The sequence below is a fragment of the Pollachius pollachius genome, assembly GCF_949987615.1.
Source record: "Pollachius pollachius genome assembly, chromosome: 19".
Taxonomy (NCBI): domain Eukaryota; kingdom Metazoa; phylum Chordata; class Actinopteri; order Gadiformes; family Gadidae; genus Pollachius; species Pollachius pollachius.
The window spans coordinates 10,319,993-10,347,226 of record NC_136952.1 but is presented as its reverse complement, the minus strand read 5'-3'; the positions used below and the strand labels follow the sequence as shown (position 1 = coordinate 10,347,226).

The 27,234-nt window shown below is 41.7% G+C and overlaps 1 protein-coding gene across 2 annotated transcripts; it reads right to left on the bottom strand.

The window, feature by feature from the left end:
* Nucleotides 1-1,425: 1,425 nt before the first annotated feature.
* Nucleotides 1,426-27,234, bottom strand: LOC307090522 (sacsin-like). Of its 2 annotated transcripts, XM_079757212.1 has the most exons (8): nucleotides 27,164-27,234; nucleotides 25,834-25,879; nucleotides 23,348-23,435; nucleotides 19,531-19,642; nucleotides 15,414-15,560; nucleotides 13,856-15,287; nucleotides 12,915-13,003; nucleotides 1,426-12,826 (listed from the first exon to the last, which is right to left on the bottom strand). In XM_079757212.1, exons 2-8 carry the CDS (start codon nucleotides 25,860-25,862, stop codon nucleotides 1,944-1,946), a joined length of 12,780 nt encoding a protein of 4,259 aa, XP_079613338.1. In that variant the 5' UTR covers nucleotides 25,863-25,879; nucleotides 27,164-27,234; the 3' UTR covers nucleotides 1,426-1,943. The 2 variants fall into 2 exon arrangements, with proteins under 2 accessions (XP_079613338.1, XP_079613339.1); XM_079757213.1 differs by lacking the exons at nucleotides 1,426-12,826; nucleotides 12,915-13,003 and adding an exon at nucleotides 13,046-13,672.

Here is a 27,234-nt window from a genome sequence, read left to right as displayed (position 1 = left end):
ACACACCACATATACAGTACAGATATAGGCACACGTTAAGGCCCATGGTGAAGACATGTCCCAACAATAGAGGCCGTCAGATGCTCACACAATGCACGCGGGCTGCGGGTCGTCAGACGGGGGGGGGGAAAGGTCAGAATGCTGATAACCACGGGCCCAAACCCCTGAAGGACTGGGAGCAGCTTTAGGTTGGGGTCCAGCTGGGATGTGTTTGTGCTGCAGGACTCCCAGGGTCAGGGGAAGCATTGAGTAGCTCTCAGAGCCGTTCACACCACACCACGTCTGCTCTGTGGGCAAGAACGTCCGTGTTTTTGCCAGCGGTTTTGTCGTCGGGCCCCTTGTACCAAATCTGTTTGACTCTCATCTGTGTGTTTTTTCTGAAATCTATTTGGTTCCCAATGTTATGAAAAAATCGTTTGGTCTAGACACTTGGGCACTTGGACACTTTTATGAAAATCAAAACCCTGTGCTGCGGTTGTGTTTTCATCCATTTTGCTTTATATTCTTTCCTATAGTCCCATGATTTGATCAAATAAAATGCAATACAACCAATTTGGAAGTTGCAGGATCGCAGCAATGCATACCATAATCCATTATATAAGGATGTATAAAGATGATATATATTTATACATAGGAATCATTGCGTACAACACTATTTATTTCTTCTTCTTGTTAACCTCGTCCCACTTGGTTTGTCACAGATATGTTGTGTGGGTGTCTCAACTGTCCGCCGTCATCAGTCATTCTGGATGTTGCCAACAAAGTTTGTTTTTGTTCTGTCCTTGATTTGCATGTGCTGTATGATTCAGATTTGTAATAGGTTGTACAAGACCCCCCTCCCCCTCCATAATATCTAATGAATATGTAATATGTAAGAAAACTTTCATTTTATATTTGAAATCCACTTTGAAGACAGGCTTCAGGCCTGCTGTAAGTATGTACAGGAATTGTCTAAGTTATTAAGAGACTATCAATGGACACTCCTTGTGGGTTCATAACAAAGGCTGGATCTAGTGAACCATGAACTGCCTTCTCACCTGAACTGCAGACTTGGTTGGAGTGTTTTTCTAGTGAATGACCTTTGGGCTGCTTCCTGTTGCTTCAGTCAAATAAAGGGCCCACGCAGACTCTGGGATGCTTCTACTCCGAGAGGACTTACTCCTCATTGAACAATGAGAAGATGCAATTGTCTGGTGTGTGGTTGGTTATCATTATTTTCATACCCTAATTTCTTATTAAAAGAAAACTTTACTTATACAAGTTTAAATCTTTTTTTGTTTCATTTGTGTGTACTGACTTGATGCTAGGAACCTGAGCCTCAAGATGTTAGCTTTTTGAAACTTATGAATATTCATAATTTCTAGTATTTCTATTCCAATGTTCTGTCGAAGAAAGAATGCTCAAATACACAATGTGATGGGAATCCTTTGTTTATTTCCCTTTATTATTCATAGTAACATTCATAGAAAGACGAATTGGAATGTTTTACTGAGTGCATATCGAGGACGTTTTAAAAGGTAATGCACCCATTGCAATGTGTATATAGAGCACTTCATTTATCCTCAAAGGTTTTAATAAAATCAAAAGTTGCATCAAACATAACAATGTTTACATTAACAGTAAAATAATAGAGGAGTATATGGAAAAAAACCTGCAAAACAGTAAATTATTCCATTCGTCATTAAGGAATATTTAAGTTTGTTCAACAGGTTTGTTCAATAAAGAGTGAAAATTGTGTTCACATTACCATAACACCACATACAATGATGCATGGAACTATAAAATTATCCTAATTAAATGATATCTATATGTATAAAAAAGATCTAAAATGTAAAAAAGATATCATCCTACTCTCTGGATTTATTTCCAACTTTTGTTTATGGAATTTTAAGATAAAATACATTTAAAAAAAGTAAGATAAAACAGCATTTAATCAAAAATTCTTAATGAACATAAGCCTCTATTATGTGCAGAAGCTTTGAAGCCATATCCACAGCTGGCCGCTCATCGCATTCCTTGAACTGTTCGTGAGGAATGTTAAGGGAAGCATAGTCAGGGTATTGAGTTTTCTTGGCATCCACTCCAAGCAACTTTACACTGTCCACTATTTGAGTCAGCTCCCTTAATCGAGGATCGAAGCAAGCAACTCGTGCCGCCATGATGGAGATGGTGCAGTTAGCGGAACGTTTACCATTTCTTTTGTACTCTGCAGCAATGAGAGCCTTTTCCATGATTTGGTGAACCTTGAACAAACACCATTCTGTGCTCCCGCTGCCAATGTCATTCTCAGCTGCCGCTAAATCACAGCGTGCCTGCCGCAGCCAGCGCTGGGCCTCTGCTCGGTTTGGCCTTGGGACATTTTCTTGATGTGTCCAGAAGTTGTAACTATAGGAGCGATACTGTTTATTAAATCGCTCCCGGCCCTTCCTGTGCCGCCGGGCCTCCTGATTCCAATTTTCATAGAAATCCCTGAAGTTTCCGTTCCATTTAGGCTTTGAGGAATCTGCAGTTTTACCATTTGTCAGTTCATCAATTCTGTTCTTCAGGTATTTAAATGCCTCAGTGGAAATCTCAATGCACTCTAGGTTTTTGTCAGGGTGCCATCTGAGGTACAGTCTTTTTATGGCTGTATGTTTCTCCTCCTTGGAAAATGTCCAGATTTCTTCCAAACAATTGTCAATTTCCCTTTTGACTTCATCCAAAGATGCTGGCAACGTCCTGCCAGGTGAGGATGTTTCCTCAGAGAACTCCTCTTTTCCATTCCACTCTGATCCTTCATGTAGCTCCAGTTCCATGCAGGATGCTCCTGATTTAATGCTCATCTTTTTCAATTTGGGCTTCTTTTCTCGCATGAACTGATAGAGCTCAAGCGAACTCACTTCGATGAACTCTTTGTTGTTGGTTTGGATTTCATACCCGCGTGATAGTATTCCAGTGGCTCCAGGCGTTTGCTTGACAATAACTGCATAAATGTAGATGTCATTGCTCAAATAGCCTACATATTCGCCTTCTTCAAAGTTATTGAGCGTGTTCATATCAAGGCAGTCAAGCCATTCATCTGGGATAACACTCCCAAGTTCTGCTGGGTAGAGAGCAGAGTTGTCCGCTTCTGCGCTGTCATGAATTCCGTGCTTTGCGAGCTTTTGCTGGACCTCCGGCAAGCTGTCACACATCAAAAGAAGCCCAAGGACAGGTAGATGATTGGAGGCAAGTTTGTTCCCTAATAGAGCGTTTATCTCTTTTGTCATTGTCAAGCTTATTTCATTCATCACTTTTGGAGCCATGTCATCGTTGTGTTTCAAATAAAAGGTGCATTCTTGTTGTCCTTTTTTGACATAGACGTCAGCCTCCTCCACTGTATCATTCAGTGGCTGTTGATCCAAACAAAGCTCTGTTTCAAGGCTCCTGCAGCAGATGATTTGAATATTACCAAACGTCTGCCTCCACATGTCACCAGCCTCTTCTTTTGTGATTTCGCCTTTTGACTGTTCTCTCAGGAGACAGATAAGTCCATGTCGGAAGGCTATAGATGACAGATGTTTCTCAAACCATATACGGAATTCACAGCTTTTTCCGTCCTGACAAATGTGCATGTTTGATTTTCCCAAACGCTCCTCGGTACACTGAGAGAGCAATTTGGGCTGAAGATTTTCTGGCAACATTTGTACCAGTTGACGATGCTCATACATATCGTCCCCCAAATGGCATATGCTAAGGCTCGCAAGTAGCGGCAGCTTATTTGCCAATGCTTTCTCCAACCTGCTTGCCTGAAATACTGTGTCATTAAAGTAGAGTTTATTTGAGGGGTATAGTTTGCCATCTTTTGACGGGAGGTACAACATCTCCGAAAATATGAGGGTGGATCCTTTTTTCTGTCTCTTATGTAGGAGGAATATCTGCTGAACAGCCCGCCTGATGGTGTTCTTTTGATTTGAGTTTGGTGTTTGTTTTTCAACGGAATCATGGAAAACCGCTGTGAGAGCGTGACAATACTGCTCTACTGTAGGTTCCTCAGTCACACCAATTCTCTTAAAGAACTCTGCATATATTGCATCCTTTGGCTGGATTTTGTACAAGTAGGGCCTGAAGTCCAAGTCGTTGGGCAGTCCAAGGGAAGTCTCTTCAGCTTTTACAAGTTGTGTGTCGTTTTCAACTAACACAACAGGCAGGCCAGTTAATCCATTAACTGAAAATGTGGTGTTTTGTAAGTAGGCATATGAATGCCTGAAAACAACAGCCCTTATTTTGTTGAGATCATCAGACTGACAAGGTAACTGGCAGACGTTCGCCATGTTTGTGGTGACAGACATCAAGGGTGGTTCTTCAAAGGCTCCAGCTATTTCTATAATTTCTTTGATGTCATTTGGGTTGAAAGCTATGATTGGCATGGAAGTCCAAATCAAATGCTGATGATTATTTCCAATCAATGACCCCCTGAGAGCTAAAGTTCTCCCAACCATAGCTGGATGTTGAAAGGTGCACAGATCTTTTCTTATTTGCACTGGTAAAAGAAATTTGATGTCAGCCAAGGACTTGATCAATTTATTGTCAATTTCTTGTGCCTTGTCATTTCCTACCTTTTTCATTGCAGTACTCAGCAGTTCAGATGCTTTTAGTTGTAAGTCTGCCAGTTCACAGTTCCCTTTAGACTCAGATTCAATTTGGTATGCAAAAGCAATGATTTCATCGTTTGATACAGAATGCTTCATTCCCAGTTTCTTAACCAATTCTCTTGCTTGTATTTCCATGGATGTGCCACAAATTGCCTTCCAAAATCTTTGAGGCACAAATTTCCCTTGAGGCAACATTATGTTGTACAACCCCACATGGTCATCAAAGTAGAATGATGCCATCTCTGAATTTCCTTCGACACTGCGGATCAGCTTCACTCCCTTCATTGAGGAAATGATGTTTGCTTCATGTTTAGGATACTCCGAATCGATTTGCAGTGACAACAACATTTTGATGGAGCGAAGAATCTGTTCCTCTGTGAGTGCATGCATGACAGGCAGAACGAACATAACAAAATACTGAAGATCAGAAAGGATTTGGATCTGGAATTCTTCAGAGAGTTGCTCATTTTCTGAACTTTGTTTAAGAAAAGTGCTGCTGCTCTCTTTCAGATTGAACAAGTCTCGAAAGCTTGTCATGCCGTTGACAATGAATACCTGTCCAGGTCCATCAATCCTGACTCGCTTTCCATCTGGTGTTTCAAATATTGGCAAAGATTTGACTTTTCTCTGATACTGACTCCTGTCCTTTGATTTTGATAGTCCAACCTGTAGAAACCTCTGTAGCTCATTTAGCTCGTAACTAGAAAGGTTGCAAAACTCGGAAGGATTTAGTTTGAAAACGAAGTCCAACACAGCACTTTTATCCCTTGTATTCAAAAATTCAGAGTGTAGCACTGTCAGTACCTGTGATCCAAGCCCTAAGAAGAATGAAATGTCAAAAATCATGCATCCGAGTTTAAACAGAATGCTTTGTATGCCCTCATTCGAACTAAATGGAATCACACTTGGCATGCTCATCATTGTTTGCAAGAAGTGTTTGTTATTTGACCTTGGGCACACAACAGGCAGCATTTGACAGCCATCAAAAAGCTCCCGAACTGTTCTTAATGTCATACTTTGCTTACCGTGTTCACATTGGGATAATTGACTTGTGAAAAACTGCCAAGTCCTTATCAACCACTTCTCTATTGCTGCGTTTGGTACACGGAAACCAAAAAGTGGATCAACCTCACAGTCTTTGAGGAGACGGGGAAGTATAGCTTTCAGATACTTCTCTGCATGAGGAATTGTTAACTTTTTAACATATTTGGGTTGTAGAACTTCAATGTGCATTTCAATTGTCCGATAATCAACAAAATCCCTCTCATATCCGCAAAACAGAGAATGATATCTGGTGAATAGTTTAGGATCGCTGGAATCAAACACCCTCAAAATGTGGTCATTTGTTAGAAGAAGAGGGAGTCCACTTATTGAACAAGGTTTGTTCTTCTTAACATTCAAGCCCTTGTCTTTCAAGCAGAAACTCAACAGTTTGGCGCATGTTTTTCCATCTTGAATTAGTGTTTGTTTGATTGGCAATGGTAAACCCTTCGTGGTTTTGGTAGGATCATTGAGTGGCTTTTCTCGAAGAAAATCGTTCACAGTTGAAGGGCTTACAGACCTAACTTTCACCCCAGCAGCTTTGAAACCTTCCCAAATGTTTGCCATATCGGTAGAAAAAGGAACCAATTTCATTCCAAGCCTCTCCAACATGGGGTTGATGGATGGTGTGTCTTCCTCTAGTGGCAAATGAGGTGAATCAGTTTGTTCTGCCTCTTTGACATTACACCATTCAAAAGAGTCCTCCCTAAATGACACATATGAGGTGTTTTGTACTGTTCTCTTCAACACTGGAATGACATCAAAGGCCTTGTTGCAAATTGATCTGTAAACTTCATGGATCATTTCTTGCCAGTCCGGAGCAACACCTTCTGATACAAATGGGAAAAAACGTAGATAATCATGGAGAAAATGACTGTCTCCACTTGTGGAACGGATGATCCTCTTTGGAATGCTACGGCAAATGTAATAAAGCATGTCAGCGTACAGGGGAGCTATGACATCGATTTTCAAAACTCCATTCCAATCTACTTTCAAACTTTTGCCATCCTCTTTCCATAGGTCCCTCCTGGATGAGTCTACCTCAAAGTTCCCATTCACATGGACTGGGAGGCCAGTTTGAACAGGTAGAGGAAGGGTACAAAAGGTTCCACCTTTGAAATTCTCTTTTATGTAAGGCTTGCAGTCCACACATGCAGCAACTGATGCTTGAGGCAGCTTGTCTAACCGTCTACCATTGTCACCTTTAAGTGATCCAAACTGATCAGCAATTACCCATTCACTTTTGCTCTTGGAGGACGTTGAAATCTGTATTCTGTAAATTGCCTGGTATGGTGTTACTGAGCCGTCCGATTTCAAGGCATTTTGTAGTTTCATTTGAAATTGAGTTTTTCCCTTGTAGCTTTTGTCTTTTCTTTTCTTTCTTTCTTTTTTTTCATATTTTTCAACCTTGAAGACATTTTCCAGTTTTCCAGAGTCTTCAATTTTATGGAGTTGTATATTCTGAATATTTTTTGAGAAAAGAATCAACCCCTCTGGGTCATCAAGAAGGGCCGAGAACAAACCTTCAATGTCGTGGTCAGTGATACCCTGGGCTGAGATTTTAGAATTGTTTGCCATTGTACCAATTCGCAGCGGTAATCTGAACATTGTTCCCTCTTCAAGAGAAAATTCCTTGGGCAGAAATGACTCGTATACATCAAGGTATGTCTCCTTAAAAGCTGAATCAAGGTTGTACCCACACCCAGAAGTTTTCCCTGATGGGCTTTTAATGTATGTTTGATTTGGATCAGAAATGCAGAGTATTTTATCTCCAGTTAAGATAGAAGGGCAATCTGTTATGTTATACACAGAGTTGAATCCAATTCCATATTTTCCTGTTTTGCCTGGAGTGTTGTGTTTGCCACCTTCTCCCAGCTGCTGGATGCCTTTCAGATCTGCATCAGAGAACACCTTGTTGTTGTAGACACACAATGCAGGGCCCTGCAGATGGTTCCACTTCTTTCCAAAGGTTTTTTCTGTTCCGTGGTGTCTTTTGTCCCAGACCAGGTGGATTTCTGTGGCTTCTGCATCATCAGCATTTTGAATTAGCTCTTTTAGAATATCTTTCTTGGATGGATAGGCCGCAATAATGTTTTTAATTCTCACTGTCAGTTCCTCTCGCTGCTCAAACTCAAAGTCAAATGGTGACATGTTTGCAACTACGGAATTTTCCAGAGTTTGATGTTTGGTTGTCTTGATTCCAAAATGGCGTGCCATCACTCGAGTAATATCCTCATGGCAAAGTGTCACTCCTAAATTGAGCGGCATCCAGGGACTGTCATTGAAGGATAACTCTGCTGCAGGTTGCAGAACCCCATGCTCATTGGGGATGAGGCAGTCTTTTATTTTTTCTTTCTTCTCATACAAACCCCTCAATACTGTGAGGCAGATATTGAGATTGGGCTTGGAAAGGGGCTTCTGTCCATGTGAGGCATGTAATCCCTCGATAACAGTGAGATACTGACTTTTTGTGAATTCTTTTTGAACGCCAACAGTCTCCCAGAGGCTCTTGAAATGTGCAAAGACAGATGGAAGTACATGAAGGTATGGCTTTGCCTCAAATTCCTCTTTTTCTGCCACACATTGTGCATGTACAAACTTGCAACCAACAAGAATGAACGGAAATGAATGTGCCCTTTCTGAAATGAGTGGGGTATCTCCATGCTGCACGAGCCACTGATTGAGAAATGTATAGCATTCATTGGCTATCTCGTGAAGCCTTGTTTCGTTGGAGCTCTGCTTTTTTAAACTAGTGCTTTCCAGCTGTTGTAGCACTGTCTCAAGTGGTGGACTCTGACGAACTCTCAAAATGTTTAAGACTGTATCAACTTTGTATGTTTCCAATTTGGTGTGATCAAGCACATGCTCTGTCATGTTCACAAGGTGGCGGTATTTGTCGTTAAAAACATCAATAGGCTTCTGAAGTGTGACCCTTTCCGACTCTGGAGAAAAGGCTGGAAGAAAGGCAGTGTTCCTGATTGATTCCCAGTAGAGCGAGTCCTTGTCATGCAGATTAACACACAACTGTTCCATAATACATTTCAATTGTATGCATGCTTTGTTTTGGTCTTTATTCCACACATAATTTATGCTGCCAACTTTGTGTGCAATTTCTTCCAATAGGATATGGTCACTCAACATTCCAAGTTTCAACAAACGTTGCACTCTTCTAGGGGCACTAAAGTCATTTTCGGTTCCCTCAAGCAAGCGTCCTTCTGTCTGTTGAAAAAGACAGGCCACTTTTCCGGTAGGATTAACAACTTTCTTGGTGCATTGAAGTTGTCCACCCTTTGTAGGAATGCATGGATGGTGCATCAGTAGGTCATCAATTTCAGTCAAGTCGAGGTCAATGGCATGCAGCACAAGAGCATTCCTACCTTCAGCATCCATGGTAGCCAGATTCCTAAACACAGCTTCTTCATAAAATGTCTCCCAGTTCCATGTTCTGCTCTCTATATCTTTTTGGAAGCCAGCCTTTTTGAAGCTGTTTCTCAGCCAAATTGGAAGAGGAACCACATGGTAGGGCTGTTTCACATGGCTTTGCGCTACTCTCATTGCAAGTCCACCAATTTCCTCGTTCTCTTCAATGCTTTCATGTAAAAAGATAGCCTTGTTGAAGCAACACCAGTGCTCGCCATCACTGAAGATCTCTGGTGCATTTTGATGGACAACAGCAGAGTAAAAAGCATCCACCAACGGTTGAAATGGTTTTGTCACTTTTTCCCGATCAGGCCAATAGATGAAGTAACAGTAGCCTTCCAAGTCTTTTTCTTCAGACATGTTCTTCAATACAGAGAGCACAGTGATATATGCTGATTTTGCAGGGTCCTGAAGGAGAGCCTTGTTCCACTCATTTTTCACTCCCTTTGCCCATAGAGCCTTCCGATTCAAAGTCACTGCAAATGGCCCATTCAGATTCACTGGAAGACCCGTTTGAATGTCGAGAGGAAGGAAGCAAAAGGCTTGACCAATTAATTCTGTTTTTGACGGCCTCCATTTCTCTGAATTGGGATTTTTGTCGAGAGGCACAGCAATTCCGCTAACAGGCAGAGTGAACTTGGCTTCCTTGTTTTTGTCATGAATCATTTTGAGGCACTCTTGTGTTCCAAAGCAATTGTATAAGAGCCAGAAATTGACTGATCCACTTTCTTGTTGTTCAATTTGGATAATTTGTGCTGTGTGACAGTCAATCAATTCGTAGCATTTTTTATTTTCACTGACCAGGCTTTCAACTCCTTCAATTTGCTCTTTTAACGTTTGGTCTGGTATCTTCATGCTACTCACAATGGTCTTTGAGACATAAGATTGAGTCTGTATATGGTCATCTTGTGGAGGAGTTGAGGCATTTTCAGTGATATTTTGTAGAGAAACTGTATTTAAATTTTTTAGAAAGAGCAGGTACATTTGTGAATTGCTCATGAAATTATTTTGGAAACCAACAATATTGACCCTGTCATACACTTTAGTGCTTATTTCTGACTTGAAAGCCTCTTCTTGTGTTCGGAAGGGTAGTTTGATGAGAGTACCTTCGTAGGGTTTATCAGTGCTGAGCCTGCTTAAATGACAATCAAAGATGTTTTCATACGATTTGAACTGCCCTGGAAACCACTTGAAAAGATCACGGTGGGTTAGGTCCAGCTTAATTCCAGGATTCGTTTTTTCCTTTATGTGCTTCTTCAGATGGGTTACATTTGGATCCAGCATGAGGATATGACTGCCACTAAGGATGGAGGGACAGTCCGTCACATGATAAACTGTATTGAATCCGAGGCCAAACTTTCCAATTTTATCAACCATGTTCTCTTTTGAGGCAGATCCTACTCTGACGATATTGGTCCAGTCAGCCTCCGTGAATTGCTCATCATTATACGACCAAAGACAGGGCCCCTGACAAGCAGTCATTCCAGGGTCTAAAAGACTTTCTGGTGGTTCTTTGTGCACTCTGAAATCAACCATGAACCTACATGCCTTTGCTCTAGCATCCTCAGCATTTTGAATCAGCTCTTTAAAGATGTCATGTTCCTCGTCATATTCATTCAGAATGTTTTTAATGCGCATTGTGATCGGTTCCGACTGTCCACACTGTTGTATTCCTAACATCTTAGGGCTAAGTATCTGTGTGCTGAGCAGTGGGATCTTCAGCCACTCAGCAGTGGCTCTTGGTATCTCTGCATGAATGACATAGAATTCTTCCTGATGATTATTGAGTGCCTCAAAACCATCTCTGCTGATGTCACAGAAGACTGTTGTTGACAGTGGCTTTAAGGTAAAATGTTCATCATCGGTAATGACTGGAACAGGGATGTCTTCTTCAACAACTGTCTTCTCTCTCCCCATCCAGTTGAGTATTTCAATCGCCATTTTCAGTTCACCAGGACTCCCAACTGGTATCTGCCTTTCTTCAATGGAGCCTTTGATCTGATTAAGAATGCCAACTATTTCTTCTCTTGAAAGGCGCTGCCTTAATCCAAAATGGATGAGCAACTTCTGGTAAGGAAGGAATTCTTTCGGAATTTTCCCAATGTACGAACTTAGATCTAGATTTTGAGGGTAGTGAAGAACTAGATCCACAGGAGAAACAAACTTGTTGTGTGCCCACAGCCACTTTGTGTCCTTGGTCACAATTTCTGCAAACTCATGAATGTGACCTTGCATGTATGTGTAAGTACTATGCAGCTTCCTGTTGAAATCCACATCTCCATCTGGATCGATTCGTGTATGTGCATTTGATGACATCACCGACATGTTTTCCAACACTTTGAGGGGTGGGGGCAAGTGTTCGATGCCAAGTTTATTGCGTACCTCCTCACTCAGCTCTTTTTTCAGGGGCATTACATGCCCAACAATGTCCTCATACTTTGAATGTCCTATTTCATGTGGGCAGAAGAAGCAAAGTCTCTCCTTGTTTTTTTGTCCTGGTTTAACACATGGCACCCATTTCATCATCAACAGGCTTCTGAGTTGTGATTTAGAGAATTTGGACAGCACATAATTTTTATTGAGCAGGCTAAGAATGACCTCAGCCCTTTTGACAGCCTTCTTGAAAAAGTTAAGTTGCAAATTCTCAATCTGTTTGACAGCATCCAACAAATGCAAAGTAGTGAGATCTGCTTCCTTGTTTAGCAATCCAAGTTCTGTTAAACTCTGAAGCATTTTTGCTGTTTGTGTGTACATGGCTGGTGGGAAGAAATTCAAAGGAAAAAGATCCTTGAAGGTTTCAATTCTGGGATCAAATAATTGTGATGCCTTTTTCCAGCCTTCATTGAGTTGAATGAAGTTCAGCTCCTTACATTTGGCTTTTAAGGCTTTATTTTGAGAGAACAGGTTACCACCATGCTCTAAAATCCATGTCATTGTTTTCTCTGTAGCATCCTTTCCGAAAGCATCACACTGAACACAATCAATCAGTAGACTAGCTGCTTGAGGTGTATCAAGGATATCAATGTTGAGTTGTTGTAGGAGTCTGCGGTCGGCCTCAGTGACACACTGTATCACGTTGTCAGGCATAGGGAGTTCTGTTGGGATCGTTAACCAGGAACCCACAATTACAGCCTGCTTTGATTGAGAATCAACACATGATCCCTTCATGGTCTGGAACAAAGGTAACTCTGAGAGAACATCTTGCTCTCTGGCTGAGAGAGAATCCAGGCAACAGAGATAGTTCTTGAGTTCCTCTCTGTCATCATGAGAAACTGCCTGAATTACTTTGATGAGATGATCAGAATCTGTGTTCATGATGACCTGAAGGACACTCCGTGGAGAAGGGGGCAGCACATAAGAGTCTATGTCTTCATGTTTAAGCCACTCTGCTCCTCTCACAACGGTGCCGCCAACTTTTCTCACCAATTCAGCAATCTGCTGTGGCAAGCTATCCTGTTTGCTTCTCTGAAAAATTAGGGTTGTATTCTGTTGTATTCTTGCGAGTAACATGGGCTGTGTGGGGTCCACTTGGGACTCGATGGATATTAAAGGCATGCCAGTGAAATCAATTAACTCTCTGAAATGTGTGTTAAGGAATTTCCAGAACTCTTGAAGCCATCCGGCTGGTGGATGCCGGCAGTTTCCAATTTCCCAGGTGACATGCTCCATTCCCTGTTTCCAATCCGTAGGCAAATACCTCTTTGCCAGTTCAGTGACCTTGTCTGCGTCAATGTTGATGACGTTGAATATATCTGGAAAATAGACCATTGGAAAACAGCATTAAATGCATGCAAATTGGGTGTTAATGTAAATACATGATACACAAAACAACATGCCTACCTCTTGTGGCAAGCGTTTTCAGATGTGTTTGGCAGGTGGTGCTCAGGTCCTGAGGGATGAACAAGTGTTTGCAACCAGGCAGCAGGGACCTGTCGAGGAATGAGTTGACTTTCATGTTAATTATCTAAGAGTATAGATGAGAGCTACCAACAGCACACTAGCCCTTTTCACACATAGATGACGTAACATTAACGAATAAGGATTTCCAGTAAAAGATAGCAGTGTCTGCATTCGCGTAAGACACACCTGTTTTTAGCGGAATGCTATCATTCAAACATTTACATTTACATTTAGGGCATTTAGCAGACGCTTTTATCCAAAGCGACTTACAATAAGTGCATTTGTTACAATAAGTACATTTGTCATAAGAAGTGAAACAATATATCGCTGTCGGTACAGTAAAGACGCTCATAGAACCAAGTGCAAGTATTACAATCGCTAGGCTAACCCATTCCCCGTGTAAAGCAGCGATAGCAGCTACTGTAGATGCTACACAATTAAGTACCTTGAATAAGTGCAATGTACAAGTGCCAGGACGTACAACATTCAATGGTGGCTGTGCATTGGTTTCTATGCAGAGTCGAGATGAACTCTGAACAGGTGAGTTTTGCACGGACAAACAGCACTGACAATGCAGTTATAAACCTCTGTTGTCATTTCCCGGAAATTAATTCTTACCATGGCTCCGGAACCACTGCAATTTGAAAAGAATATATGTCCAATTTAATGCTCGGCTGCCATTAATTACCAGCATGTGGCTGCAAGTGTGAAAGGGGTTAATGATTTAATTGAAGTTATTAATATGCTCTAAATAAACACTGCTGGAAGAATGCTGTTAAAATGGTTTATATATGTGCTATTTCTAAAAATAATCAAACCATACTCATTACAGACACAGGGGAAGGTTATAGATTGGTTATCAAGCAAAGCGGGTATTTTACCTTGGAAAGTCTTGGCTATCGATGAAAGCAACGTCTTCCGCTTTGTTCGTAAAGGATCTGAAAGTGCCATCACTGAGAGGAAGCAGTGGAAGGCCCTGGAGTTCTTTGTAAGTTCCATCGCTTAAAACATATTCTAAAAGAGATACCTTCTCCTCTTTTGTTACATTCTGCAAATCTGTTTTGTGGAGAATGGTCCGGAGAAAGGTTTGAGTGACTCGTTTCAGGGATTCAGGATGTGGGTATGCCATCTCAATCGCTCTTTCCACCCTTTCTGGGATTTTCACAAGGTTATCTCCACAGGAAATCAAAACGTTTTGAATGGCAGCTGATACTTTAAGGCTTGTTGAAGAATTACAGGGCAGCACAGCTTCTAAAGGACAGACAAATATTTTTTCATCTGCAGCAAGAGAGAGCACAGCAATATTCTCCCTAAATAAGCGTTGTAAAACATTCTTGGCAACTGAATGCCATTTTTCTTTATGCTCAAGTTGTGTAAAGTCAGGCCAAAGACCATACACAGAGGAGAGAGGGAGCTCAGAGTTTTTGGATAATTCAATGGCATCTTTAAGGATCACGAGATATGCTTGTGGAAGCACCTCTTTGACCAGCAATTCATTCCACATGGCACCCTCGTCTTGTTTCTGATCTTCTTCTTGCCACTTGATTTCTCTTCGGTTGTTTGTGAGGCCAAAGCATGCGTTGACATAAAGCGGAAGTCCAGTCTTGTGTGATTCATTGTTAGGAAGTGGGAGAAAGCAACTCAATCTACTGTCCCCACTGTCATTATTCTGACCACATGGAAACGCCAAGTCAACTTGTGGTAGAAAACTCAGCTTCTCTGCCAGTGAATCCACTTTCTGCACATTGCCCTCTTTCAGACAACAAGTAGTCAAGAGCCAATTTTTGGTTTCTTCTCGGTATTCTGATGTGACAGTTATGTCTTTAAAGTGTGTTGAGCTCTTGATGATTGATCCATCCCTTGACTCCAAAACTGCTCCTTCAGAACATGAGCTAGTCACCTCAAGCATGACATTGACAGAGCTGTCTGTCATGACGTGAATTAAAGACACGGATCGCACACTTTTTAAAAACAATAGACATAACTCTGCATCTGCAATGAAGCTGACAAAAAGCTTGGCAACTTTGTCTGAATTATACAAATTATCTGAGATTTTAGATATCTCATTGCGCAAAGGAAATCTGAAAAGTGTCCCATCAAAGTGCTGGTCTTCGAGTACCTCCGTCCACTGTTTTTGGACTAGATGTTCGACAATGTTTTGAAATGGCCTGAATTGATCCTCGAAAGTCTTCAAAGATTCCTGGTCTTTATTATCAGCTAAAGACCACTGATAACCCCTATGTCCTTGTCCAAAAAGTTTTTCATGGGGATCTAGCATGGCTAGATGGTCTGAGCTTAAGATCCATGGCACATCTGAGAATGAAATCAAATTAAATAGTTTATATAGAATAGTAATAGAATATACTGTAGAATGCATGAGAAACACTGCTGACCCTGCAGAAGTTGTGGGGCTAATTTAGCACATTTGATTTGTTGTACCTGTGATGTGGTACACAGAGTTGAAGCCGATCCCAAAGCGCCCAACTTTGTTTGGGTCCTTGCGCTTGATGCTTCTTCCTGTAGCTTGAATACCTTGCCAGTCCTCTGAAGTGAACCTTGCATCGTTGAAGGCAAAGAGAGCAGGACCTAAACGACAAAATAATTAAATGAATAAAGCAATGTTCCATTATACAGCTCTCATCATAATAACAATAAAGATACACACACATGTGCGCAAAGTTCCATGGATCTAGGGCAAAGGGAGAGCTGCTTGTTTAAAGTTTTCAGTTTCAGTCTATCGGTGCGACCATTTAGCAAAACAGTGGGAGCATCATTAATCACCCCCTACCATTGTGGTCCGGTTTCATAAAAAGCTATCGGGCAGTTATGGCTGGATAGGAAAACGCTGAAGAATAATACTTAAAAAAACATTTACAATTAAAACAGGGTGCCTCACACTTTGTGCATTGCAGCCTTATAATAATAATAATAATAATAATAATAATAAATAAATAAATACAGCTGCGAGCAGCAATGAATGGTGTCAGGCATGCAGCCCGCATTTGGAAATGGTGAATTCAGCAATACAACTGCTGGAGGTCACTTCAAGTTATAGAGCCACTGTCGAAATTCAACCTTCTGCCAGCTTACTAAGCCGTTTTGAAAAACTGCGTCTTCTGACATCACTAGTGGGCGTGTCCACCTAGATGTGTGCTGAATAGATCAGTCTACCAGCCTACCCAGTGGACTGAAGCAAACGTTGTTCATCTATCAAGCACATATCTAGGTGGACACGCCCACTAGTGATGTCAGAAGACGCAAATTTTCAAAACGGCTTGTAACTGCTTATCACACTCATGTAATATGTCCCCTTTAAGCCAAAGTTCTGGATGGGGTCCTTGATGTGATTTTGTGTCATGAAGTTTCTCAAGGCAGACTCAAGTTAGCTCAGCATGATCTGTACTATGTTTGTTTCAGAACAGTTGGAAGTAGTATTTCTCAAGGATCGTGCTTACACTGCCAGAAGTTAGACCATAAACAATCTTTCTTCAGACTTTATAAGATACCTAATGGGTATTATGTTATTTCATGTAGTGTCTCTGAAGAGACTGCAGGAAGTAGCTTCAATGTAGACAAGCCATTACAGAAAACTGCCCTAAAGTTCTCTCTGTATGGAAGTAAATCTGTCTAATCGGATTTGAAAATAAAAAGCCATTGAATTTTAAGCACTGAATATTTATGCATTGAGATAACGTATCTGGATTTTTTTCTGAATTTAAAGGGAATAGGTGGAGATATGAAGGTTATATAAAGTAAATAATTCTATGTATTATAAATGTGCAAAGAAAATTGATCCTAGCCTGAGAAAAGGCACAAAGTGTCTCTCTGGCTCAAAAGTAAGGAGTCCTCCAACTCCCACAGTGCATTGCGCCCGCTGCAGATCCCGCCTGTTTCGTTTGGAGGGGGAAGGACCCATGGTCCTAGCCCGAGTGGTAGCAAACTTTGTCTAAACATATCCCCGCGATACGTTGACTAGTTTAGACTTCTGCCCTCGTTTTTTCAAACGCATCATTTGTATTACTGTACAGCATAAAAACATTTGCTAATTACAGTAGCTCAGCATATCAAGTATTTGTACTCAACCTTTTCTCCCCAGTTGAAATAAGTGTTTATCTTATACAGTAGGCCTACTTTAGTATAACAGCACTTGGGTAAGCATGAATTTGAAGATTTATTCATGAAAAAATATGAACTATTTACAAAAATAAAACGTGTAGGGTGCGTTTGCTAGAGTCAAAATAGTCACAGCTCAATTTCATCGCTGTGTTAGTGTCTATAGGCGAACAGAGCAAACCGGCGCGCTCCGGCTCCTCGTCCTCGGCAACAGGCATGGCTTGTTCAGCTTCAGCCGCAGCAGCCTCCTCCTCTATTTGTGTCAATGCTTCCTGGCTGTATTCTGGCTCGTACTAATAGCCCTGAATGTCCGAATCCAACAATAGATTTTCAAAATCCACTTTGGCTGTTTCACATTGCAAATTTGTTCTCTAGCTAAGCGGTGAAGAAACATGGCAGGCATTGTGTTTACATCTCGTACGCCAGCTCCCGGCCCCCCCCCCCCCCCTCATTCCTTATTGGTGGGCTCACAAATTTGCGGAACCAGTGGTTTGTAGTCCTCGGCCCTTCTAGCATGCAAGCAAAGTTCTCCCGAGATGACGTCAAACGCGACGTTTGACATCATCTCGGGAGAAAATCAGATCAGGAAAGCTGGGCCAAGGGAAGACTGGGTTAGACTGAGGGGAAAGACCTTTTTTTTATATTACACTAGCGATTTTATATTGATAGAACGCTGGTTCAGAATGGGTGAATTATCCCTTTAACTAAATATTCAACGTTAAAAAATAAAATATGCTAAATTCAGATGTATAAATTTCAACTTAAATATTTTCAACGTCCCCAAATTCAACATGCCAAATTCAGCTGCAAAATTCAATTCAATGGGGACCCAAGGAAGAGCAAAAAAAAAAGTGTGACATCAGGGGGCGCTGGTGCCCATTTTCTGCAACATGCACGAGTTTGATATGCGTAGACAGTCATGAAGTCAAGAAAGGGCCAAGGCTGTCATGAATTAATAACGGAGGGACAGCCTCCGCTTAGGTCTGATGAGATGCGTTCAAAGTTTCATGACCGTATGTCAAAGGGGTAAGCAGATATAATTGTTAAAAAATTTGCATTTCAGGTTGACTGCTATATTGCATGGCAGCCCAATTTGGGGCCCATGGGCCAAATTTGACCCACGACCAATTATATTTGGCCAAATTTTTTTGGACAAGCATCTATCTGACTCTCATCTAAATGACATTCTAAAAGTCAGTTAGCCTGCTGGAGCCTGATTGTTGAGAGGATTTTAAAAACCAGGGACAGGCTTCATGTCTCCAAGTGATAGGTCCACTTCAGGCAGAATGTGTAGGCCTACGCCTCCAATGTGTCACCTTGTATGTTCTGCTCTGTATGATTAACAGGGCCATGTTTTGTCCCATGTTACTTTGTTTATTGCACAAGTAGGTACGGTACAGTTTTCTACAAACCTTTTCAAGCTGTGATCCAATTCTACTACTATTACTAATTAAAAAAGGATTGTTCAAACCAGTGAAGAATGTATTTTGGTCCCATGGGGTTATGTTTTGTCCCATGTTACTTTGCCTATTGCACTAAATGTCTTTGTATTTGAAGATATAACCCCAAGGACTAGTATGCTTAGAATATTTCATCTTTTTTTTTTTAATTCCGCCGCTAATAACTGGTGGCGCGGACTCTGGAGAGTCAAGGTCGACACTCGCATCTGATAGATTGAAGTCTTTGGAGACTTACGCTTCACACGCACACGCACTCTCACACAAACAGACAGACAGGCAGTCAGACAGACAGAAACACACACACCACTCCATCGCTCCCAACGCCAATCGGTGATCCGGTAAAAAAACAAAAATATAGTAACGCACAGTGACTTTGATGAGTAATTTTAAGTTGATTACTGGTTTGGAAATAGTAACACGTTAGATTACTCGCTACTGAAAAAAGTGGTCCGAGGCCAGTAACGCGTTACTAAGTTATGCGTTACTGGCATCACTGGTAGGCTATCAGTAATATTGCTCCCTATTTGGACTGGTAGATCTTAGCAGAATGTAAAAGATGATAATTGTTCAGAAAAGGTTGGGCCACCCTGGTGAAGGGCCTAGGCTTCAGACCACACTACTTGTTGGGAACAGGTGTCCTGCTACAACCCTTGTTAAGTCAATCTTATATGATCATATTTTATTATGATAACATGGCAACAGTACAATTGGTAGAAAACTGTTCAATGATTTATTTTTCTTATTCATCTCATTCTCATATTCTCATATTTGTCTCATACATTAAAATTGTTTTAGGAATAATTGAAAATCTGCGCTCTACCATGTGGTAGGCGACAGAGTGGTTATGCTCAAACAAGAGAGAGTGGCGGGATTATAATAAAAACACTTACAGTAGGGTGCCTCGCACATTGTGCGCCCCCTAATTAAATCATGTATAATGGATAAATAGTTGACCAAATATATTTTCCTAAAATGATACATACCTTGATATTTTCCAAATTCATCAGTCAAAATACTCTCGTGACCATAATTCCTCTCATCATGGATGAAAACAACTCTTGTGGCTCCGGCATCATCAGCATTTTGGATCAGCTCCTGTGTAAAGATGGGGGATAGTGTGACATACATTCACACATTCATACTAACAGGCCACATATATACATGGCGACTACAGAGGCGTCCGGCTCATGTGAAGAGCCTAGGGAGGTTTCCGGCTCATACAAGGAGCCATTCATTCGCGCATCAATTCTAGAGGTACAAGCAGCCCAGAGGGGTATTCAATCAAAGTCGCTAACAAAGGCGTCGCTTAGTTTATTAAGCCAACTTCCACTTGAGGCTAGAGCCATTCCATCAACGCAGTTCAGCCGCGCCTTGCTCAGGTTAGTTCAAGCCAAGCTTACGTTATCGTAGATTATGCGTGCTCACGAGATGTGTAACCAGCCCAGAACCGTGAATGTCGAATCATGGATCAAATGCCTGAAAAGAACCGAGCGGGATCTTTTCCAGCGGCGAACAGAACTGGGTAACGTGCAATAAACCAATGAGAGTGCCATCTCCCATCACCTTTAAGAGCCATGAGCGCATTTGAATCTGACGAGTTGATATTTTGACAGCGCGTTTGCAGTCTCCGATGAGACAGATGCATGACCACATGAATTTCAAACTTCAAATGGCTCAGTTTATGGCCAAATAATATGGCCTAATTCACACATGGAATAGCGTTTTCTTCCACAAATTCAGAAACACTGTGTCCTCAAATGAATTTCGGTAAAGAAAACACACATATGATATGCGGTAACTGTGGTTCTATTTAATGATATACGCAATACATTAACAAACATTGTTTCTTACCAGTATTGTATGCATTATCGTAATCGACTTGTGTTCCTAATATGCATGTGTCCCCTCCTACTGTATTATGCATTACGAGTTTAGTTTGCGTGTGTTCAAACAGATGGACGCACACACGCACGCCCGCTTACATTAATTATTTTACACAAACACACGCGCGCCCGCATTCATTCATTCTTTTTAACACTCACTCGCGGTAAAATAATGTTTTCTCACGATCAAATACTCATCAATCCTAAAAGTTATGGGCTTGTACACGATGTCTGTGCCAAGAAAATATGTGGTTGTTGTATGGTGTTTGCAGATGCATTGATTTAAAAGTACAACTTATTACCGCTGTATCAGCTGTTCTTTCCCAAATAATTCACCAAGAATGTGTGGCTATGTAGATGAGAGAAGCAAAGTGTATGCGCGAGGTGCACAAGCAACATTATGCATGCGCCCTTAAATAGCATCTGAACAACGCCCCAGTGACTTTAAACCAGGTATTTCCTGATTTGTGGCGCAATTGCTTTCTGAAACTGCAAAATAGCACCAGGGAACGTTTGCGCCACAACACGCCTCCTCCTTTCGCCGAACCGCCCCAGGGGTGCAAGATCATTCCCTAATTTACAAGCGTGGAAGTGGAGGGAAAAGAACACTCTGCGCCACTTGCAAACTAGCAACGACACATGCGTCAGTGCAGAAAGTCAATTGCGCCGGATGCAAGATAGGGCCCATTGTGGGATCCATACCATTTGCGCTACCCAGTGTGGAAACCCCAAACCACACATATCATTGAAATGGCTGTAACAGGCACGGACGTATTTATTACCTGAATGATTATGGGAGACCTACGTATTTTTTATAATATTAATAGTCTAATATAAATATATATATAAAACCAAAAGGGATAAACTAATCTAAAAGGATATTATAAATAATAAATGTTAATAATAATAATAATTGTTAAATAAGAATTGTAACCCTGATGGCAGGAGGATTGTTATTTAAAGATCACATAGAGAATCATCGGGGGTTTAGTAACTTATACTTCCATGGTCGGTAAACAATGCAACTGTGCTCGCTCAGACCTTATGATGCTACATGGCAAACAATGCTAGAGAACGAGAGTATTTCTACATCCGGAACGTCATGCACTAGGGCGTGGCTAGGCTCCCATGATACGGAAGCAATTCTCTCATTGATGTTGCCATTTGCCAATGAGCAGTTTTCAAAGGAATGAATGGGAGCCATGTTTTAATCCGCTGTCCTTTTCTTTATAGGTCCATGCTTTGCCCGACATCACTTTCTCTTCTAGGCATTTTTCTATAATCTTAAAAGGGTCTAAAAGCGATAGCTTAGGCAGGTGTAACTATCATTATTTCGAGAACCAACAACTCATTCTGTCCTTATGCTTCTATGCTTCACTCTCTTAAGCTTCGGCAACGTACATCCCCCGAATCACCTCTGTTTATTTTGCCTAACAATTTATTTTGCCAATGAAAAAAGAGCGGTTCAGAGTCCATCTCGCTAAGGTGGTAGAAGGCTGTGGCCTACCATATCTCCTCCACACTGGTCACTCCTTCCGGATAGGAGCGGCAACTACAGCCGCCGAACGAGGGCTGTCGGACTCATCCATCAAACGGCTGGGAAGATGGTCTTCCACAGCATACGAATCATATATCCGTTCGGACACAATTTTCTTTCTATAAGCTCAAACGACGCTCTCCGATGGTTAAAAGAGACATATTATGGTATTTTCCCAAGCTGCGGCGGCAGCTCGGGAGGCAGTCCGGCAGCTCCGGCAGGTGTGCCGCCGAAGCACCGCTAATTTTATTATCGGTTTATTTGTTTTTATTAGCATTTATTTATTAGCAAAATTAGCAAAAACGAGTTTGAGATGTCAATCATGGGATATTGCCCAATATCCCGAGATAGCGAACAAATCAAATTGCGCCATCTTAGGAGGTTCATGTGTAGCATATACTAACTATACATAATATCTATGTATTTATCTATGTATCTGTATAATCTGCTGAACACTCTCTTTCTAGTCTCTACTCTCAAGGGTCTCAATGCGGCTTTGGTCCGTGTCTCCCCAACGTGACGTCATGCAATGCATTCTGGGGGAAATGAGAATCAATATCAAACCGCTAAAATAGTACCTACTTTTTCGCATTACATTCCATTTTGTGATACCTGACAACATCAAATACAATGGATAACAGTTTAAATCTTTATTAACAACAAGCAAATTGCACAAATTCGTTGGAAAATAAACCCTGCAACACGGCCTTTAAAGACTGCGTCCGGTTCTCCGACTCTCTGGTACTTCCACAACAAGTAAAGACTCGTAGTGGGGGTTATCTTGGCCATGGTGGAGAAGGAATTGGGGGAAAGGAACATTGGCTTTGACTCTCTGAAGTCCAAATTGAACCGCGACATAGAGGAGAAAGGGATTGTTGCTGTATGCGGTCTCCCAGAGGAGCTGCTCCACCGCCGCCGGAGGAGTCTGCATACAACCGAGAGGTCAGCACAATGGAGCGTCGGAGAAATGACATGGACCCGAAGTGAGCTGACAGCTGTCTACTGAAAACATCTTTCTCAAATGCTGCGGCCGCCTGAGTTTGTTGTTCATAGTTACATAAAGAGGTCAACCGGTGTCTCTATTACCACTAGTTGAAATGGGCACAGCGCCACCTATCGTACCGGGGTATGAAATGCTTCGGCCAATGAATCGATTTTCTTGACGCCATGTATACTCAGTGCAGTTATCCGATTGAGGAGCATAGTCGAACTATGGCTTTAATCGGATTAAGCTGTGCATGTGAACGTACTGAGTGTAGACGAAAAGACAGAATAAGCTGATAATAAATACAAATGCTAACCAGCAAACTCCCCTTCTGGAAAGATGGTTGTCAGTCTTGCGTAAATACAACTGAAACACTACAATAAATTCACACTTACCTTCAGAATTTGTCCACCATCTGGATATCCTCTCAGAATATCTTTCAGGTAGTCAATGAATGGTGGGGCTGTTGCCCCAAAGGAATTTCTGCAACAAAAATCACAAACTTCATGTGGCATGATGACAAAATGGATCTTAATTAATGATTGAGCTGAAGAATTTATATTAAGGAATTATATATTAAAATCGAAGCAACAGGTAACCCGTGTGACGATTTATAAAAATCTAGTGTTGGGGGTAACGAGTTACAAAGCAACGGATTACAGTAACAATATTACTTTTTTGGGTAATGAAGTAAAGTAATGCATTACACAAAAAATATCGGTAACCACACTACTTTACTAGATTATATGAACGCGCTTTGCCTTTGTGTAAAGTTCTGATTTGTTTAAGTGGTGCTTGCATGCGTGCTGCCTGTGTGTGTGCTGCCTGTGTGTGTGCTGCCTGTGTGTGTGCTGCCTGTGTGTGTGCTGCCTGTGTGTGTGCTGCCTGTGTGTGTGCTGCCTGTGTGTGTGCTGCCTGTGTGTGTGCTGCCTGTGTGTGTGCTGCCTGTGTGTGTGCTGCCTGTGTGTGTGCTGCCTGTGTGTGTGCTGCCTGTGTGTGTGCTGCCTGTGTGTGTGCTGCCTGTGTGTGTGCTGCCTGTGTGTGTGCTGCGCCTGACTGCCTCTGCACGTTGCCATAGCGATCGATTTGAGTGACATAGCTGCTTGTGTGAAGGAGTGTTTAAGTGTTGGAGCGCAGAAGCAGGTAGCACAGAAATACATTCACAGGCTGGTTGCAGGGTTCATTGTAGAAGACATGCTTGCGCTGTCGACTATTGAATTGCCCAGATTTAGAACAATACTAGATAAAATACCCGCAACTCGCAAGTCAACATCCGACAGGAAAACATTTTCCCATTACTGGACAAGTGTTATTCCGACATGGAATCGAAGCTCAAAATAACTTTCGAGTCCCTGGATCATGTGTCCCCAACCACGGACGCCAAAAACAAAAGTTACTTAGGAATGACGGTGCACTAGATAGACAGCATTAGTTTTAAACGTGAGAAGGCTGCTCTTGCCTGCGAGAGGGTGATAGGAAGACACACTTTCGATGTCATAGCTTGCAAAATAGATCAGGTTCATTCACCCTTTGGACTATCACATAAAGTAACAGCATGTGTCACCGCCGCTTAAGTGCATTTCTGTTGTAACTTTATGGGATAAAGTAACCTTTATTTTAATGTTTTTCATTGACCACTTCATTTTTGTTCTCATGTTTCCCAAAGCCTGTGTTTTGAAACTTGTGTGTTGTTACTGATTGACCTCACCATAGACTCGTTTATCCTGTTGTTTGTGGATTTTATAGGGAGGCATATTTCTTTGTTTCATATGGTTTCATATGCTATTTTGTATAGATGTATACAAAAAACACTAAGTAATGATAGGGCTATGATGTTTGTCCATGTATCTACAGTAAATTAAGAAACGGGAAAGTAAAGTAATAAGTAGTGACGTTACTTTTCAAATGCAGCAACTAAGTAACTAAGTAAAGTAATCTCATTACAATTTACAGAGGTAACTAGTTATTAGTAACTAATTACTTTTTTTGAGTAACTACACCAACACTGGAGGTGGTGTATGAGGTCATGTATGAAGTGGTGTACGAGGTGTTGTATGAGGTTGTGTAGAGGTGGTGTATGAGGTCATGTAGAGGTGGTGTACGAGGTGGTGTAGAGGTCATGTAGAGGTGGTGTACGAGGTGGTGTAGAGGTCATGTATGAGGTGGTGTACGAGGTTGTGTATGAGGTTGTGTAGAGGTGGTGTATGAGGTCATGTAGAGGTGGTGTACGAGGTGGTGTATGAGGTTGTGTAGAGGTGGTGTATGAGGTTGTGTAGAGGTGGTGTAGAGGGGGTGTATAAGGTGGTGTATGAGGTCATATATTAGGTCATGTATGAGGGGGTGTATGAGGTGGTGCAGAGAGCAGAATCAGAATGTAGCCTGTACTCTCAAGTAAACACACAGGAGTAACCTATCCTTGCACTACCCCAATGAATAACTGGAGGTGACGGATCTCACAAGACAAATTAACCAGCCTTCAGACATTGATAAGTGGTTGTGTAAAACTTAATTCTCAGGATGGGTTTGTAGGTTGTGTGTATTGATCGATCATGGGTTATAATGTTTAGAATCCATGAATTTAAGGTATTTTTAGTTGCAACCTTTTCATTGTGTTTTCATTTCCAGTATGTATGTAAATGTTAATTATGTTTTTCTAATCATATCAGATTTGAATGATTATTCCATTTAGTTTTAAAACTTTTAAACTATCTTTCTAACGCCCAGTTAAATATCCTGAAAACTCTTCATGTATATGAGAAATCATCGCTCCCCCTTAAGCACCACCACAGCATTACGTGATGTGTCCTGTAATTGAATTGTAATATGCATTGCGTTTTCAGGCCACTTACATATTTTTTTTTACATAACAGATCGAACTTACCGAGTTTCCATGGGGCTCTTAAAACTCATGGCTTCTGTCGAGATTCCTGTAAAAAGGAACAGAATAAAGAGACAGCCAGTGTTATGGTTGATGAGGTCAATCAACCAATAGGATAACCTTGTTGCAATTAGCGATTTTGGCGGGAACATCTATGGACAGATGACTCCGACACGTCATGTGACCAAATCCTCATGGATTAATGCTACAAGTTAACTGCTTAGTGTCCGATTCTGCTTTATTGTTTCCTAATTTTTCCTTCAGAATTAAAATGATGGCTGATTTTAAAAAGTTTGAAATCACACATGCACCCACCCACGCACGCACACACATATATGTTTATGACATGAGGTAGTAGACCTGTTCTAATCGATAGTTTATTATAGGACTACGCCCAGCCTGGGACGTAGAGTAGGCTACAGGCGTTCAACCGGCCAACCGTTCCCTGCAGTGCAGTCTGGGATGAACCGCAGCATGGAGGAGAAAGTGATTGCTGCCGTTTGCGGCTCCCGGAGCTCTATATATAATAGTATGTATCATTATATACTATAATATATAATATCACGGCCAAAAGATGTGTGAGCCTCCGGATGGCCGTAGCGGGGGGCAGAGCCGGCGCTGGCCGTTGCGGCACCCTAGGCGACTCGACATCAACTTGCGCTCCCTTCTCCGTTTGTTTCGTATATTTTAATTGACTAATTAAGGGCGCCACCAGAGGGCGCCTCCAACGCCTATGTCGAGCGCAAGCCCTGGCGGGGGGAGCTCTCGTGGGGATAGGGCGTGGCGGGGTTTGATGTAGTTACCTGCGTTGATGTGGTTACCGGTCTTGTGTGTTCCAACGGTTTATTAGCGTAATACCACCGCTAATGTATTAGATACCACCATGGTATCTAATAAATCGCTGTCTAATCAATACTTCATTCACTGCCTCTTCCGTGGTCATTGCAATATTATGAATAGACTGCGTCGGAGAACTCCGACGCAGTCTATTCACGTCTCTCCCCCTTCCACAACAGGTAAAGACATGCAATGGTGGTTACTCGGCCATGGTTGAGAATGACTTTGCATGAAGCACCGTTGGCGGGCAAAAGATGTGGCGCGACAAATTCACCTGATAAAACGTACACAGCGACGGATTATGATTTGTCGCGCGACAAAACTTGGGCGACAACGCAAACGGGCGACACAATTGTATTTTGGTGTGAACGCAGCTTACAGGTGAACATGACAATAATACAATAATAACTGCACTATTATAATAGTGCAGTTATTATTGTATTATTGTCATGTTCACCTGTAAGCTGCGTATTTTGTTTAAATAAGTGTAGCCTACCTCATTCCTGGTTGTAGGAGTGCAGCAGAGTGAACTGTTAGAGGATAAGGCCCGCAATCCCTTTATACAGA